The sequence below is a fragment of the Saccopteryx bilineata genome, chromosome 9 (assembly GCF_036850765.1).
Source record: "Saccopteryx bilineata isolate mSacBil1 chromosome 9, mSacBil1_pri_phased_curated, whole genome shotgun sequence".
Lineage (NCBI taxonomy): Eukaryota > Metazoa > Chordata > Mammalia > Chiroptera > Emballonuridae > Saccopteryx > Saccopteryx bilineata.
The window spans coordinates 39901321-39918345 of record NC_089498.1 but is presented as its reverse complement, the minus strand read 5'-3'; the positions used below and the strand labels follow the sequence as shown (position 1 = coordinate 39918345).

Below are 17025 nucleotides of genomic sequence, written 5' to 3'. Positions count from 1 at the left end.
GTTTTGTCTGGAGCCATTCTAGCGCCTGAGGTGAAGGCCATGGAGCTATCCTCAGTGCCCGGGCCAACTTGACTCCAATGGAGCCTTGGCTGTGGGAGGGGAAGAGAGAGAAAGAGGGGGGGGGAGAGAGGGGGAAGTGTAGAGAAGTAGATGGGTGCTTCTCCTGTGTGCCCTGACTGGGAATTGAAGCTGAGACTTCCACACGCCAGGCCAATGCTCTACTGTTGAGCCAACTGGCCAGGGCCTCTGCTCACTTTTTTTTTTTTTTTTTCTGAAGCTGGAAACAGGGAGAAACAGTCAGACAGTCTCCTGCATGTGCCCAACTGGGATCCACCCGGCACGCCCACCAGGGGGCGACGCTCTGCCCACCAGGGGGCGATGCTCTGCCCCTCTGGAGCGTCGCTCTGTTGGGACCAGAGCCATTCTAGCGCCTGGGGCAGAGGCCAAGGAGCCATCCCCAGCCCCCGGGCCATCTTTGCTCCAATGGAGCCTCGCTGCGGGAGGGAAAGAGAGAGACAGAGAGGAAGGAGAGGGGGAGGGGTGGAGAAGCAGATGGGCACTTCTGTGTGCCCTGGCTGGGAATCAAACCCGGGACTTCTGCACGCCAGGCTGACGCTCTACCACTGAGCCAACTGGCCAGGGCCTGCTCACTTTTTAATTGGATTTTTTTCTCCCTGTGGAGTTGTATGAGTTCCTTATTTATTTTGAATATTAACCTGTTATCAGTTGGATGACTTGTAAATATTTCCTCCCATTCTGTATGTTGCATTTTCACTTTGTTGATTATTTCTTTGGCTTTATACAACCCTTTTATTTTCATATTGCCTCACTCAATTATTTTTGCTTTTGTTGCTTGTGCTTTAAATATAATATCAAAAAATTGTTGTTGAGACCAATGTCAAAGATTTTTCTTTTTGGATTTTATATACTGATTTTTAGAGGAGAGAGAGAGGGGAGAATCAGGAAGCATCAACTTGTCATAGTTGCTTCCTGTATGTGCCTTGACCAGACAAGCCCAGGGTTTCAAACCAGTGATCTCAGTGTTCCAGGTTGATGCTTTATCTACTGCGCCACCACAGGTCAGGTGATCTTTTTCTCTATTTTCTTTTAGGCGTTTCATTTTTCAGGTCTCATATTTAAGTCTTTAATCCATTTCAGGTTAGTATTTGTGAATGGTTTTAAGATAGGGGCCCAATTTTATTCTTTTGCATTTGAATACCCAGTTTTTCCAGCACCACATATTGAAGAGACTGTCCATTCCCCATTGAAAAATCTTAGTTCCTTTGTCAAATATTAGTTGATATATATGTGGGTTTATTTCTGGGCTCTTGGTTTTGTTTTATTTTTCTGTGTGTCTTTTTAATGCCTGTACCATACTATTTTGATTACTACAGCTTTGTAATATAGTTTGAAACTCAGAATTGTGAAGCCTCCAGCTTTGATCTTCTTTCTCAAGATTGTCTTGGCTATTCGGGGTCTTTTGTGGTTCCACTGAGAATTTTAGAATTGTTTTTGTTTTTGTTTTTAGCGAGAGAGAGACAGACAAACAGACAGGGACAGAGGAAGAAGAGAGAAGAGAAGCATCAGTTCTTTGTTGTGGCACCTTAGTTGTTCATTGATTGCTTTCTCCTATGTGCCTTGACTGGGGGGGTCTCCAGCTGAGCCAGTGACCCTTGCTCAAGCCAGTGACCTTAGGCTCAAGCGAGCGGCCTTGGGCTTCAAGCCAGTGACCTTTAGACTCAAGACGGTGACCATGGAGTCATGTCTATGATTCCACACTCAAGCTGGTGATCCTGCACTCAAGCTGGTGAGCCCACACTCAAGCTGGAAACCTCGGGGTTTTGAACCTGGATTTTCTGTGTCCCAGGCCAGTGCTCTATCCACTGTGCCATTGCCTGGTCATGCTCATGCTGTTTTTTTCTATTTCTGTACAAAATGCCATTAGAATTTTGATAGACTTGCATTGAATGTATAGATGGTTTGGGGTAGTATGGACATTTTTAACAATATTCTTTCCATGAACATGAGTTATTTTTCCATTTTTTTTTCAATTTTTTTTCATTGGCCCTGTCTGGTTGGTTCAGTGGTAGAATGTCGACCTGGCATGTGGATGTCCCAGGTTCAATTCCCAGTCAGGAAACATAGCACTCATGTGCTTCTCTACCCCTTGCCCTTCTCGCTTCTCTTTCTTTCTCTCTCTCTCTCTCTCTCTCTTTCTCTCTTCCCCTCCTGCAGCCATGGCTCTATTGGAGCAAGTTGGCCCCGGGTGCTGAGGATGGCTCCATGGCCTCGGCCTCAGGCACTAAGAAGAGCTCAGTTGCTGAGCAATGGAGCAATGCCCCAAGTGGGCAGAGCATTGCCCCCTAACGGGCTTGCTGGGTGAATGCCGGTTGGGGCACATGTAGGAATCTGTTTCTGCCTCCCCTCTTCTCACTGAAAAAAAATTTTTTTTCTTTCATCGGTGTCTTATAATTTTCAGTGTACAAATCTTTCACCTCCTTGGTTAAATTTGCTCCTGATTTTTTTATTTTTTATGTTATGGTAATATTTTTTTTCCAGATGATTTGTTGTTAGTGTATAGAAATATGATTGATGTTTATATATTGGTTTTGTATTCTGCAGCTGTACTGAATTTGTTCATTACTATTACAGTTTTTTGGGAGAGTCTTTAGGATTTTAGGATCATATCACCTATAAACAAACAGTTTGACTTGTTCCTTTTTGATCTGGATGCCTTTACTTTTCCTTGCCTGATTGCTCTGACAAGGGTTTCCAGTATTATGTTAATAGAAGTGGCAAGAGTGGGCACTTGTCTTGTTCCCTTATCTTAGAGGAAAAGCTTACACCCTTTCACTGTTGAGAGTGATGTTTGCTGTGGGCTTGGTATACACGGACTATATTATGTTGAGGTAGATTTCTTCTACATCCAATTTGTTGAGAGTTCTAATCATGAAAGATGTTGTATTTTGTTAAATGCTTATTCTACATCTGTTGAAATGATCATATATTTATTTTTTATTATTAATGTGTATCGCATTTATTGATTTGCATATGTCAAATCATCTTTGCATCCATCCTAAGGATAAATCCCACTTGATCATGGTGTATCATACTTTTAATGTGCTGTTGAATTCAGTTTACTAGTATTTTATTGAGAAATTTTACATTTATGGTCATCAGGAGTATAGCTTTATAGTTTTCTTGTAGTGTTCTTGTCTGGCTTTGGTATCAAGGTAATGCTGGTCTTATAAAATGAGTTTTGGAGTATTCCCTCCTCTTTTATTTGTTGGAAGGGTTTGAGAAGGATTGGCCTTAATTTTTCTTTATATGTTTGGTAGAATTCACCGGTGAAGCTGATTGGTCTTGGGCTTCTCTGTGTTGGGCAGTTTATGATTACTGTTTATCTCTTTACTCATTAATGGTCTCTTCAGATTTTCTATTCCTTCTTTGTTCAGTCTTGTTTCTAGGAATTTTCCATCCATTTCTCCTAGGTTACCTAGTTTGTTGGTGTATAATTGTTGGTATATGATAGTTGTCTCTTACAATCCTTTGTATTTCTATAGAATCAGTTGTAATGTCTTCTCTTATCTCTGATTATATTTATTTGTCTTCTCTCTTTTTTTCTTAGTCTTTTCTCTTTTTTTTTCAAGCTAAAGGTCTATCAGCTGAGTTTATCTTTTCAGAAACCAGCACTGTCAGTTCCATATACATTTACATTGTTATATTCTCTTGCTGAGTTGACCTTTTTATCATTATATAATTACCTTTGTCTCTTATTAGTTTTTGACTTAAAGTTCATTTCTTATATAAGTATTGGTACCCTTTCTATCTCTTATATTCCATTTCACTGAATATCTATCTATCTATCATCTATCTATCTATCTATCTATCTATCTATCTATCTATCTATCATCTCCCTTCCTGCCTCCCTCTCTTCCTCCTTTCCTCCCTCCCTCCATTTCTTTCTTTCTTTTTGTTTTTTAGGGAGAAAGAGAGAAAGACAGGAAAGGAGAGAGATGAGAAGCATCAACTCATAGTTGCAGCATTTTAGTTGTTCATTGATTGCTTCTCATCTGTACCTTGACCCAGGGCCTCCAGCTGAGCCAGTGACCCCTTGCTCAAGTCAGCAGCCATGGGGTCATATTCATGATTCCACGTTCAAGCTGGTGAGACTGCGCTCAAGCCAGTTGAGCCCATGTTCAAGCTGATGACCTTGGGGTTTTTTTTTGTTGTTGTTGTTGTTGTTTTTAAATCTTTCTTGAAGCTGGAAACGGGGAGAGACAGTCAGACAGACTCCCGCATGCGCCCGACCGGGATTCACCTGGCACGCCCACTAGGGGCGAAGCTCTGCCCACCAGGGGGCGATGCTCTGCCCCTCCGGGGCGTCGCTCTGCCGCGACCAGAGCCACTCTAGCGCCTGGGGCAGAGGCCAAGGAGCCATCCCCAGCGCCCGGGCCATCTTTGCTCCAATGGAGCCTTGGCTGCGGGAGGGGAAGAGAGAGACAGAGAGGAAGGAGGGGGGGGGGTGGAGAAGCAAATGGGCGCTTCTCCTATGTGCCCTGGCCGGGAATCGAACCCGGGTCCCCCGCACGCCAGGCCGACGCTGTACCGCTGAGCCAACCGGCCAGGGCCGACCTTGGGGTTTTGATCCTGAGACCTCAGTGTCCCAGGTAGATGCTCTATCCACTGTGCCATCACTGGTTAGGCTTATTGAATATTTTTTCCATTTCTTCCCTTGAGCCTATGTGTGTCCTTAGAGCTGAAATGAATCTCTTTGTAGAGAGCATAGAGTTGAGTCTTTTTAAAAATGAATTTGGGCACTTGATGCTTTTTTTTTTTTGACATTTTAACCTTGATTTAAAGTAGTTATTGATAGATAGTGACTTAATAATGTCATATCATTGCTTTTGACTATTTTATTGTTTCTCTTCCTCTCTTGCTGTCTTCCTCTGTGCATTAATGATTTTCTGTAGTGGTATGTTTTGACTTCCTTCTCTTTATCTTTTCTGTATCTTCTGTAGGTGTTTGCTCAGTGGTTACCATGAGGCTTACATAAAATATCTCATAAATACAACAGTGTTTTCAAAGCTGATAACCACTTTGATCTTGTATAAAAACCCTTTACTTTTATTCCCCCAATTTCATGTTTTTGATGTCACAGTTTACATAATTTTATGTTATAGCCATTAAGAAATTATTATAACTGTAGTTATTTTTAATGATTTTTGTCCTTTAATTTTACATTAGAATTAAGTGATTAATATACTGTTGTATTAGAGTATTCTGAATTTGACTATATACTTCTGTTTCCCAGTGTAAATTTTTTATTTTCATCTGTTTTCATGTTACTAATTAGTGTCCTTTCATTTCAGATTAAAGAACTCCTTTAGCGTTTCTTATAAGGCAGGTCTGGTGGTGATGAACTCCCTCAGCTCTTATTTGTTTAGAGAAGTCTTTATCTCTCCGTGTCATTTCTGAGGGACAGCTCTGCCAGGCATTCTTTTGGCAGCTTTTTTTCTTTTAGCACTTTGAATACATCATCCCCCTCTCTGCTGGCCTCCATAGTTTCTGCTGAGAAATCTACTTATAGTTCCCTTGTATGTGGCCATTTATTTTTTTCTCTTGCTCCTTTTAAAACTCTATGTGATTTTAGACAGTTTTATTATAATGGGTCTTGCTGAAAATCGCTTGGGGTTGAAATTTGGTGGGGTGGGCAGAATCTATGAGCTTCGTGAAGTTGGATATCTAAATCTCTACCCAGATATGAGAAGTTCTCAGCCATTAGTTTTCAAAATAAGCTCTCTGTCCCCCTCTCCCTCTCTTCTCCTGGGACTCCAGTAATGTGTAGGTGTTTTTTCTTCTAATGATATCCCATAATTCATGTCAGCTTTCCTGACTCTTTTTTCCTTCTTGCTCCTCTGACTAGATGATTCTGGTGGAAGTGGCATGTGGAAGTCCCGAGTTCAATTCCCTGCCAGGGCACACAGGAGAAGTGCCCATCTGCTTCTCCACCCTTCCCCCTCTCCTTTCTCTCTCTCTCTCTCTCTCTCTCTTCTCCGCCCTTCCCCTTCTCCTTTCTCTCTATCTCTCTCTTCCCCTCTCATAGCCAAGGCTCCATTGGAGCAAATTTGGCCCAGGCAATGAGGATGGCTCCATGGCCTCCACCTCAGGTGCTAGAATGGCTCCAGTTGCAACAGAGCAACGTCCCAGAGAGGCCAAACAATGCCCCAGAGAGGCCACTATGGGATAAATGGCCTGTCTTCTAGTTCACTAATTTTGCTTGATCCAGTCTGCTATTGAGGTTTTCCATCAAATTCTTTATTTCAGACATCATATTTAACTCTAGGATTTCTGATTTTTTAAAAAAATGCATGTTTTCTGTTTCTTTGTTGAACTTATCGTTCTATTCATGCATTGTTTTCTTAATTTTGTTTAGTTATCTCTCTGTGTCTTCTTTTAGTTCACAAAATTCCTATAAAAGGATTATTCTGAATTCTTTTCAGACATTTCGTAGATCTGCATTGCTTAGGGTCACTCATTTGAGTTTTATTAGCTTCCTTTTGTGTTGTCATGTTTCCTTGATTATTCATGATTCTTGTGGCCTTGTGTTGGTGTCTGCACATTTGAAGAGGTAGGCATCTTTTCCAGTCTTCACAGACTGGCTGTGGCAGGGAAAGTCTTATACCAGTCACCCATCTAGGAACCTGGGTGGAGTTCTTGGGCAGTCAGCCCGTTGCCTGGGTCAGCAGGTGAGGAGGCCTGGTGCTTCAGTACATAGGGTTGTGCCTGGAACCTGGGTTCTCTGGGACAAGTCTGGCTCCTATGGGCTGGCCCTGGAGTCCATGATAAAGTTGGGCACTTTGCATCACTCTCCCTCCCCTTTGTGGAGGGTGTCTCTCTCTGTGCTGGGCTGCTTGGCCTTGGGGGAGAGGGTGACAGGGGTAACAGAAAACTGCATTTTCTATCCTTTTCAATGTGTCTTTTTTCTTTTTTCTGAAGTGAGAAGCAGGGAGGCAGAGAGACAGACTCCCGCATGCCCCTGACCAGGATCCACCCAGCATGCCCACCAGGTGGTGATGTTTGGCCCCTCTGGGGCATTGCTCTGTTGCAACTGGAGCCATTCTAGCACCTGAGGTGGAGGCCATGGAGCCATACTCAGTGCCCAGGCCAAATTTGCTCCAATGGAGCCTTGGCTGTGAGAGAGGAAGAGAGAGATAGAGAGAAAGGAGAGGGGGAAGGGTGGAGAAGCAGATGGGCACTTCTCCTGTGTGCCCTGGCAGGGAATTGAACCCGGGACTTCCACATGCCTGGTCGATGCTCTACTACTGAGCTAACCAGCCAGGGTCTTTTTGATTTAATTTATTTAGAGCAGCGGTTCTCAACCTGGGACCCCACATTTTAAAATAAAATATGTATTTTCCGATGGCTTTAGGCGACCCTTGTGTTTTGGTCATTCGACCCCCACCGGGGTCGCGACCCACAGGTTGAGAACTGCTGATTCAGAGAGAGAGAGATAGGAAGAGGAAGAGATGAGAAACATCAACTTGTAGTTGTGTTGCTTTTGTTGTTCATTGATTACCTGTCATACGTGCCTAGACTAGGGGCTCCAGTCAAACCAGTGACCCCTTGCTCAAGCCAGTGACCTTGGGCTCAAGCCAGCAACCTTTGGGCTCAAGCCATCAACCATAGGATCATGTCAATGATCCCACACTCAAGCCAGCAAAACCCACGCTCAAACTGGTGAGCTGCGTTCAAACTGGCAACCTTCAGGGTTTCGAACCTGGGACCTCAGCATCCCAGGTTGATGCTCTATCCACTGAGCCACTACCAATCAGGCAAATGTGTCTTTTCTTATCTGGGCTTAACCCAGGTGCTGTAATCCCTCACATGGAGTCCTTAGCCCTTGTGAAGGCATTCATGCATGGAGAGTTGTTCAAATTAATGTTTCTGGGAAGGGACAAGTGCCAGAAACTCCTAGACCACCATTTTGCTGAGGTCACTCTTTATTGTGCCTATCTTAATCTATAACTTAAAATATTGTCACAAGGAAAACTAAAGACTCAGATGAACCCACTGGTAAATGAAGAAAGATGAGCAATCTGTTAATAAACTTTTGTATAGAACAGCAGCCAAAAAGGCTTGTGCCCTGTCTTGTTTCATAAAACAGCATTACCTTGACATCAAAACCTTAGAAGGATGTTACAAAGAAAAGAGAGAAAGTTACAGGCCAGTGTTTCTCTTGAAAATCCTAAAAAATCCTAAGCAAAGTATGAACAAGCTGGTTTCAGTGTTATATCATGGCCAAGTTGGGTTTGCTTCAGGAATGTAAGTTTTGTATGATATTCAAAAAAAATTAATCAATGTAATTCACCAGCTCAACAGAGAAATAAATCATATGATCATTTCAAGAAATGCAATAACATCATTTGTACAACTCAACAGTCATTTGTGATTAAGAGAACTTTTAGCAAACTAGGAATGGAGAGGAACTTTCCTTATCTAATCAAACTTGTAACCCGTGACAAACATCCTACATAATTGTGGAATATCTAAAGCTCTGTCCCTAAGGTGGGATTGAGACGAGGACAACTGCCCAGTGTGACATATTTGACACTGTACCACAGAACCTAGCCAGGAAAGAAGGTTGAAAGGGATAAGGTTTGAAAAGCCAAAAAAGAAACTCATTATCTGCAGATGATTTGGTTACACATAAAAGCCAAAGATCCAGAAGCAAAATACTAAAAGCAATGAGTGAAACTTGCAAGATGGATGGGTTCATGCTCAACATACGAAAATCAATTGTATTTCTAAGTATCAAGAAAAAAACAGTGATGTTCACTTATAAAGGTTATTTATTATACCCTTTCATACTCTCAACTTTGTAAAAATAATCTAACAAAAGATGCCTGAGACAGAAAGCTGTAAAATATTGAAGGAAAATGAAGAAAATATAAAGAAGTGGAGGTATCGGGCATGTTTGTGGGCTGCAGACCTCAATATTGTAGAGAGGTAAGTTCTTCCCTAAACGCTGGGTCAATGCAGCTCCAACTGAAGTCCAAGTACAGAGTTTGCAGAAATTGCCACACTTGTTCTATATGCAAAGGGCCAAGAATAGTGAAGACAGTGTTGAAGACTTTGAATGCCTTGGGAGGACCGATGTGTTCCCAGAAAGCAAGGCAGTGTTAGTGTGAGAATGGACAGAGGGCAATGGGCAGAATAAGGAGTCTGGAAACAGTCCCATTCATGCAGCTTTTCTTGGTGGGGGGTACAAGAGACACTACTGCTCAGTGAGGAAGGACACTGTTGTTAGTAAGTGGTTCTGGGTTAAAGGAAACAATTATCCGCATCTCACAACTTGTGCAAAATTCAGTTATGGAGCAAAATGTGAAAATGAACACAATAAAACTGCTAGGAGAGGTCCTGGCCGGTTGGCTCAGTGGTAGAGCATCGGCCTGGCGGCGTGCAGAGGTCCCGGGTTCGATTCCCGGACAGGGTACACAGGAGAAGCGCCCATCTGCTTCTCCCCCCCCTCCCCCCACACACTTCCTCTCTGTCTCTCTCTTCCCCTCCCGCAGCCGAGGCTCCACTGGAGCAAGGATGGCCCGGGCGCTGGGGATGGCTCCTTGGCCTCTGCCCCAGGCGCTAGAGTGGCTCTGGTCATGACAGAGCGATGCCCTGGAGGGGCAGAGCATCGCCCCCTGGTGGGCAGAGCGTCGCCTCTGGTGGGTGTGCTGGGTGGATCCCGGTCGGGCGCACGCGGGAGTCTGTCTGACTGTCTCTCCCCGTTTCCAGCTTCAGAAAAATACAAAAAAAAAAAAAAAAAAAAAGCTAGGAGATATGTAAGATCTCTTCATGACCTTGGAATTAGTAAAGGTTATTTAAACTGAATGCAAAAGTACTGACTGAGTTGGCGTTCATTCTAAAAAGACCGATGAGTTGGCGTTCATTCCAATTGAGAACGTTGGTTCATCAGAGACAGCACTGAAAGAGGACAATCAAGCCATAGAGCAGGATAGATATTTACTTTCCTCTTGGCCAGTCAAGGACTTATTTCCATGGTACATAAGGTAATAAGGCTTTTTATTACCTATAAGGTGATATAGAGACAACTCCACGTGCAGTGGACCAAGCACAGTGACATTACCAGGAAGCCAGCAGAAGGAGGAATGGAGATGGAGGAGGAGGGAAGGCCATCCTTGATCATTTCAGAAACAAGGGTTATAACTCTCGTTCATTCATTACAGACTCATCATTATTTAATGATTAATGAATTTTAGTCTCCTACACCTCCAAAAAAAAAAAAAAAAAAGGCAAAGACATGAACAGACACATAACAAGAAAAGATGTCCAAATAGTCAATACATATCTGAAATGGTGCTCAACCTCACTGGTCAAATAAAAATACACCATGAGACACTTTCAGAATCGCTGAGATTTCAAAGATTAATGATATTGAGGGAGGTGAACCATGGAGCCTCCTATGCGGTATGAGCAGGGTGGGAACTGATAAAACCACAGTGGTAAATGGTGCACACCGACTGTCCACAGCCTCTCCGGACTCTGTCCAACAGCACGTGGGCATGTGTGCTTCAGAGGACACGTGCCAGGATGCCCCAGCAGCCTGTTTGGGGCCCCAAAGGGAAATCCTCAAACGCCCATCACCAGCAGCCTGGGCAGCTCTTCATAGCTGACTTGTTCCACAGGGTATGAAACAGCCATGGAAATGGATGGAGTGCCTCTCCCACAGTCACACTGATGAGTTGCACACACATAGTTTGGAAATAAAGAGGACACCATTAGATCCCATTTATTTATTTATTTATTTATTTATTTATTTTTTCTTCTGAAGCTGGAAACGGGGAGAGACAGTCAGACAGACTCCCGCATGCGCCCGACCGGGATCCACCCGGCACGCCCACCAGGGGCGACGCTCTGCCCACCAGGGGGCGATGCTCTGCCCCTCCGGGGCGTCGCTCTGCGGTGACCAGAGCCACTCTAGCGCCTGGGGCAGAGGCCAAGGAGCCACCCCAGCGCCCGGGCCATCTTTGCTCCAACAGAGCCTTGGCTGCGGGAGGGGAAGAGAGAGACAGAGAGGAAGGAGGGGGTGGGGGGTGGAGAAGCAAATGGGCGCTTCTCCTGTGTGCCCTGGCCGGGAATCGAACCCGGGTCCCCCGCACACCAGGCCGACGCTCTACCGCTGAGCCAACCGGCCAGGGCCTAGATCCCATTTATGCTGTTTCAAAACCAGACCCAGTAACGACTGGTGTTCGGAACCCTCCAGGGAGGAAGAGGCTGTGGTGATGGGGGGAGCCTGGTGTCCTATGTTTCTATAGTGCACTCACTTGGTGAGAAGGAATGCTATGGTTGCACACTTATCTCTATCATTCTCCAATTTAAACTTTTTTCCCCCCTTCTTTTCCAAGTGAGAGGAGGGTAGATAGACAAGACTCCCACATGCACTCCGAACGGGATCCACCCGGAAACCTGTATCTGGGGCTGACACTCTGCCCATCTTGGGCCATGCTCACAACTGAGCTATTTTTAGCACCTGAGGCGGAGCCTCCACAGAGCCATCCTCGGCACCTGGGGCTCATGCGCTCAAACAAATTCAATTGAGCCACAGCTGCGGGAGGGAAAGAGAGAGAGAGAAGGGGGAAGAGTGGAGTGGAGAAGCAGATAGTCACTTCTATGTGCCTTGACCAAGAATTGAACCTGGGCTGTCCACACGTCGGGCCAATGTTCTCCCACTGAGCCAACCTGCTGGGGCCAATTTAAACTTTTTTTTTTGTTTTTTAATAAAACATACACACAAAGGAGAAAAGTTGGCACCAGTAGACATGCACTAAAAAACTTTTTTCTTTCTTTCTTTTTTTTTTTTTTTTTTTTTTGCATTTTTCTGAAGCTGGAAACGGGGAGAGACAGTCAGACAGACTCCCGCATGCGCCCGACCAGGATCCACCCAGCACACCCACCAGGGGCGACGCTCTGCTCACCAGGGGGCGATGCTCTGCCCCTCCGGGGCGTCGCTCTGCCGCGACCAGAGCCACTCTAGCGCCTGGGGCAGAGGCCAAGGAGCCATCCCCAGCGCCTGGGCCATCCTTGCTCCAATGGAGCCTCTGCTGCGGGAGGGGAAGAGAGATACAGAGAGAAAGGAGAAGGGGAGGGGTGGAGAAGCAGATGGGCGCTTCTCCTGTGTGCCCTGGCCGGGAATCAAACCCGTAAAAAACTTTTTAAGACTACTTTTGTCAAAGGGAAAGTGATCCCAGGTGGAAGAAGTGAGGGGCAGGGAAGAAAGGAAAGCAGAGAAAGGGAGAGGTGTGACCAGTCTACAGCACTGACAGCACAAAGACACTGTGTGCTTACAGAGCTTTGAGTAGGGTTAGCACATGATGAAGGGAGTGACAGCATGCCTCTCAGGTAAAGGTAGAGTGTCTGTGCAAGGTGTCGCAGTCTCCTCTGGGCAGAATAATTAATAGTTTCTCAAGTCAGTCGTCACGGGACCAATGATCTGACCACTGCATCGGCCTCAGGGCACCCAGCAGAGCAGGAGCTAAGCAATCCCCACTGCGCCCAGTCTGGTGTCTCTGATTCTGTATTGCTTTTCTTCAAAAAGACCCCCCTAAATTACATAAGATGTAGTCCCCACAAAACCTAGATTTGTCCTCCATCTAGGCACCAACACCCTGGTTTCTCAGAAAGTTGGTGACAACTGGACAGTGGAAGGTCCCAAAGAGGAGGAGCGCCAGTGTGAGTGGAGTGTGGGCAAGGTCTGATCTTCAGCTTGGTTCCTGCGCGCTGTCCCTCTGACCCTGCTGCTCACAGCGACGCCTCCCACTGCCTGATCCCGGAGCTGACCCGAACCCCGGACCTGGGGCCCCTTCTCTGGGGGACACGCAGCAGCCTCTCTCCTGGGTGGGCCGCTGCTTCCCTATCGGCCCTGCTTGTCATGGGCAGTGAACCCAGGAGGCCTCCCGGAGACCTTGGACTGCTGGTCTGGTCTGGCTTAAACATCGCCTTCAGATAGCTCTGTTGCACCATGTCCTTCCCAGCCCTGCTCAGGTCACCAGGCTGTCAGGAGGAGGCCTTGCGCCCTCACTGCCCTGGCTGGTGACCTGCTCCCTGTGAGGACCTCCGGGTGCATAGAGATCCTGGCCCCCAGCTGGAGTCAGTGGGTGTGGGTCAAGGTCCCTTGTGGACTCCCATGCTCTTTAATGGTCCCCCTGGTGGGTGGCATACCTAAGTGAGGACCCCATGCTGGCTGCAGGCCTGGGGCACCCCCAGGAACCCACTGAGCCCCAGACCTGACTATCGGGTCAAGCAGCTCCCCCTTACTCACTTCCTCCAGCCTTCACCACGTCTGTGATTGGAGGATTTTCAGGAATGATCTCAGTGCAGTGGGCATGGCTGACTCAGGCTGTGGGCTGCTTGTCAGACAGCAAGAAAAGCCTGCGTCTGGGCTCTGTTGGAGTTTATCACATAGCCTGCAGATAGACCCCTGTGTCCCCACTAAAGTTTGCTTTCTTCTCATACTTCTCTCTCAGCTGGGACCAGAGGCCCAGGGGACTCCACTGAATGCCTGCAGCTCCCCCCCACATCCCCCACACTGCTTTAGCTGGTGGAGTCATTTTGCCAATAAGCCACAGAGCTGGAGCTTTGCGGGCTAACCGTGGACAAGGGTGGGCTCAACCAAGGGCAGTTTTTACTCCCTTCACACATTGATCAGTGTCAGAAGATATTTTGTTTGACACACTGGGGAAGGGGTGTTACTGTTACTGGTCTAGTAGGTGGCTGCAGGACCTGCTTGTGCAGGAGTTGGTGTGAGGAAAGGAAGGGAGGCTGGAAGGGAGGGAGGGAGGGAGGGAGTGAGGGAGGGAGGGAGGGAGAGAGGGAGGGAGAGAGGAGAGTGCTAAAGGCTCGTATTGCCCCCACCAAGCCCGGTGCCCTCAGGCCCCGGCTGGCTTCCCATCCACAGGGCACTCCTTTCTTCCCTTGGCCTGAATTTGGGAGTGACAGTGGAGCGACATAACAGGGAGAGAGGAGAAGTGTGTGGAGGGGTGCTCTGGCCCCAGAGCTGTTTCACCCTGACATCTGTGGGTACCATATACTGGAGGAGCAGGCAGTGGGTTGACCAGGTCGGGGACCTCCTGTGGATGCTCAGGGTACAAGGGAGATGCGTGTACCTTGGGACCTTGCTCAGGTCCACAGCCCTGAATGGCTTCCTCGATGACCCCCTCCCTGGGATGCCTTTATAGTCCCTCCAGCCCTCGGCCCTCCTCTGGGTGCAACCCCAGGCAGCAGAGCCTGCAGTATATGGTGAGGGGAGGGGTTAGCTCGGGTCAGGAGAGGCAGCGGAGAAATGAGTGGAGGTAAGATGTGGAATGACCAGCTTCCACACCCAGGGACACAAGGACGAGACAGCAGCTCCGTGCAAAGGTGAGGAAGTGTCCTGCAGGGAGCGCCCACAGTGTGCCGGAAGAGCAGCGTAGGGTGAGGCCCGGCTGTGATCTCCACAGCCCAGCACTCGGGCATGCGTCCCCACAAACGGTGTGCTGTCAGAATCAGAAAGCGACACAGTCCATCCGAGCCCTGCCCCAGTCTGGCTGGAGGGCAGAGGGTCCATCCGTGCTTGGCATCGGGTTGTCAGCCGCCCGCCCGTCTCCTTCAGTCTGCAAGTTTCTCATCTGTCCTGATGTTCTCCGTCTTGGCACTTGGCTTGTTTCATAGGATGTCTGGTGTCTCCTGTGTCCCATTACTGGCCATGTGAATATTGATTGCTTAATTAATATGGTGTCTGCCAGGTCCTTCCCTGCAAAGTTACTCTTTCCCTCTTTATTTATAAGTAAGTGTTTTGTAGAAAAGTACTTGAAAACTATGTTAACACCTCATAATTCCTCCAACTTTCACTTATCTGTCTATATGTCTGAGCATGAATTAATGAATTACAACAATTTTTTCCCAACAGGATGTAATCTGTTGCTCTCAGTCCGCCCCATCAAGCTGGCTCCCGACGCACTGACGGTGCCCAGGCTCCCGAATGGCTTCTTGGACATCTGATGTGTCAAGATATTCCAGGAGCATCTGGTATTTTTCCTGCCCAGACCAGAATGGGCCATCTCTCCAAGGAGTCCTGGTCACTTTAAAAGGAAGATGGTATTTATAAACCAAGATCTGGGTGCTGGAGGTGCTCTTGCCCCTGGGGTGTCCCAGATCCAGCCCCCCCAGTGAGTAGAACTGGGCACTATGTGTGTGAGTGCATGTGTGTACAGGTATATGTGTGTATGTGAGTCAACACACACACAAATATATATTTACACAAATGCACTCATTCGCTCAAACACTTTTATCTAGATTCATCTGCCAGTGAGTGTCCCCAGTTAGCCAGTTGCTGGCTTCCTTCCATTGTCAAAAATGGTCTGTGTTGTCACCGCATTGCTGTACAGAATTCTTCACTTGGTCTGGACCAGGGTTCTGTGGCCCTGAAGAAGCATCTCCCTTGGGCCTGTGATGTGATGGAGGAAGCACCCGGGGCTCTCCAGGAAACTTTGACGAGGGCAGAACTCAATTTGCCATCGAGGTCCTCTGAACGGACCTCTGACCTCAGCTGTGTTCTTCATGAGAGCAAAAAGTTGCAAAGCCCTTCGTGTCCACCAATGAGAGAATTGATTTCGTGAACTGTGGTTTTGGTATCTGCCAAAGAATTCTTGACTCCTGATTGAGGGTTGAGGTCAGAGGTCAGCAGGGGTTGTTTCCCAGGCTGAAATCCATGGAGGTGAGAGGAGAGAATGTTTTGGTGAAACAGCTTGGACTTGGCTTCAGGGCAGCACGGGGGAGGAGAGAGCACTTTGATGGGTGTCCAAGGAGGGGTGGGACTCCTTGTTTGCTGGGGTCACAATGGAGCCCCCCAGCCCTCACTCCAGAAGACAGGGCCACACCCTCGCGTGTGGACCCGCTGTGCCTTCTGCTCACCGGACTTGCCACAGAGAGAGCAGGGGCAGAGAGATGCAGGTACAAACCGGATCATCCGGTAAGTCAGTGCTCATCGTCCCTTTCTTCCCTCTGCTGCTGGAGGTGTGCCCTATCTCCCCCACCTGGATGGGGTTCATCAGAAGGAAAATCACACCTGACTGTGGCCAGTTTCTTCTGTCGAGGTGCCTGTGCAGAGCCGAGCCTGCCTCCTGCTTTGAGGAGCTTTGCCCTCCTTTCTCCTCTGGCTCGGCTGCAGAATTGGCCTGACCGGAGCCAGAATCACCGAGGGAAAGGCTTCCAGGAGGGTCAGAGAGGGACACTATTACACCCCCAAACTCGAGACCTTTCTCCCCATCCCACAGGACCAGATGGGACCCGCAGGTCGAGCTGAAAGGATGTGGGCAATCTCTGTGGGACAGGAGGGGCAGGATTATGCCATGGCCCCAGGGTCCTCTGCCCCCAGACAACTTGCCTTGAAAGTTAAGGAGCCCTCAGGCCACTGGAATAGCGGAACAGGGGAAGGAACATTGGCCTGTGAAACGAGGTGCTCAGGATTCAGGAAGAGGGTTCTGACATGATGCCAAGGCCACTCAGGACTGGCCATCACCCTGCACTCCAACCTCAGGGAAGTGACACGGATTCCCCTAAAACCCCTGCCCTGAGGGCCCAGCCCCAGCACGTCAGACCTCTCGGCCCACCGAAGCCCTTTTGCAGACTTCTTGGAATTCCCTAGCTGACTTCTGCCCCATTGACTGCTGTTTCTCTTTGTGGTCAAAGGGCCCTTATTAGTCCACAGTTGTGGTGGTAGACAAGAAAACAGTGAATTGCACACTTCATATTGGTGAAATGTATGGTATGTGAATTCTATCACAATAAAGCCATAATTTTTAAAGGACTTTATTCTAATTACAATAAAGTAATTAATGAAAACAGCGTAACTCTTGGTACTTTTCTCTGCTTCTTGTCGCATCTTTGCTCTTCCAACAAAAGGATGTAGAAGGGAGGCCAGGCATCACCTTCATCCCTAACTTTCTGCTGAGGGACTTATGTGACGTCGCA

General features: G+C 47.4%; 1 protein-coding gene across 1 annotated transcript in view; it reads left to right on the top strand.

Moving 5' to 3' along the window:
• The window catches only part of BANP (BTG3 associated nuclear protein), a 162906-nt gene extending 146116 nt beyond the window's left edge, over positions 1-16790 (top strand). The window contains exon 14 of the mRNA XM_066243328.1: positions 14963-16790. Within this exon, the coding sequence (XP_066099425.1) occupies positions 14963-15016 (54 nt within the window). The 3' untranslated portion in view covers positions 15017-16790. The remainder of the gene's footprint in view (positions 1-14962) is intronic.
• Positions 16791-17025: the final 235 nt, after the last annotated feature.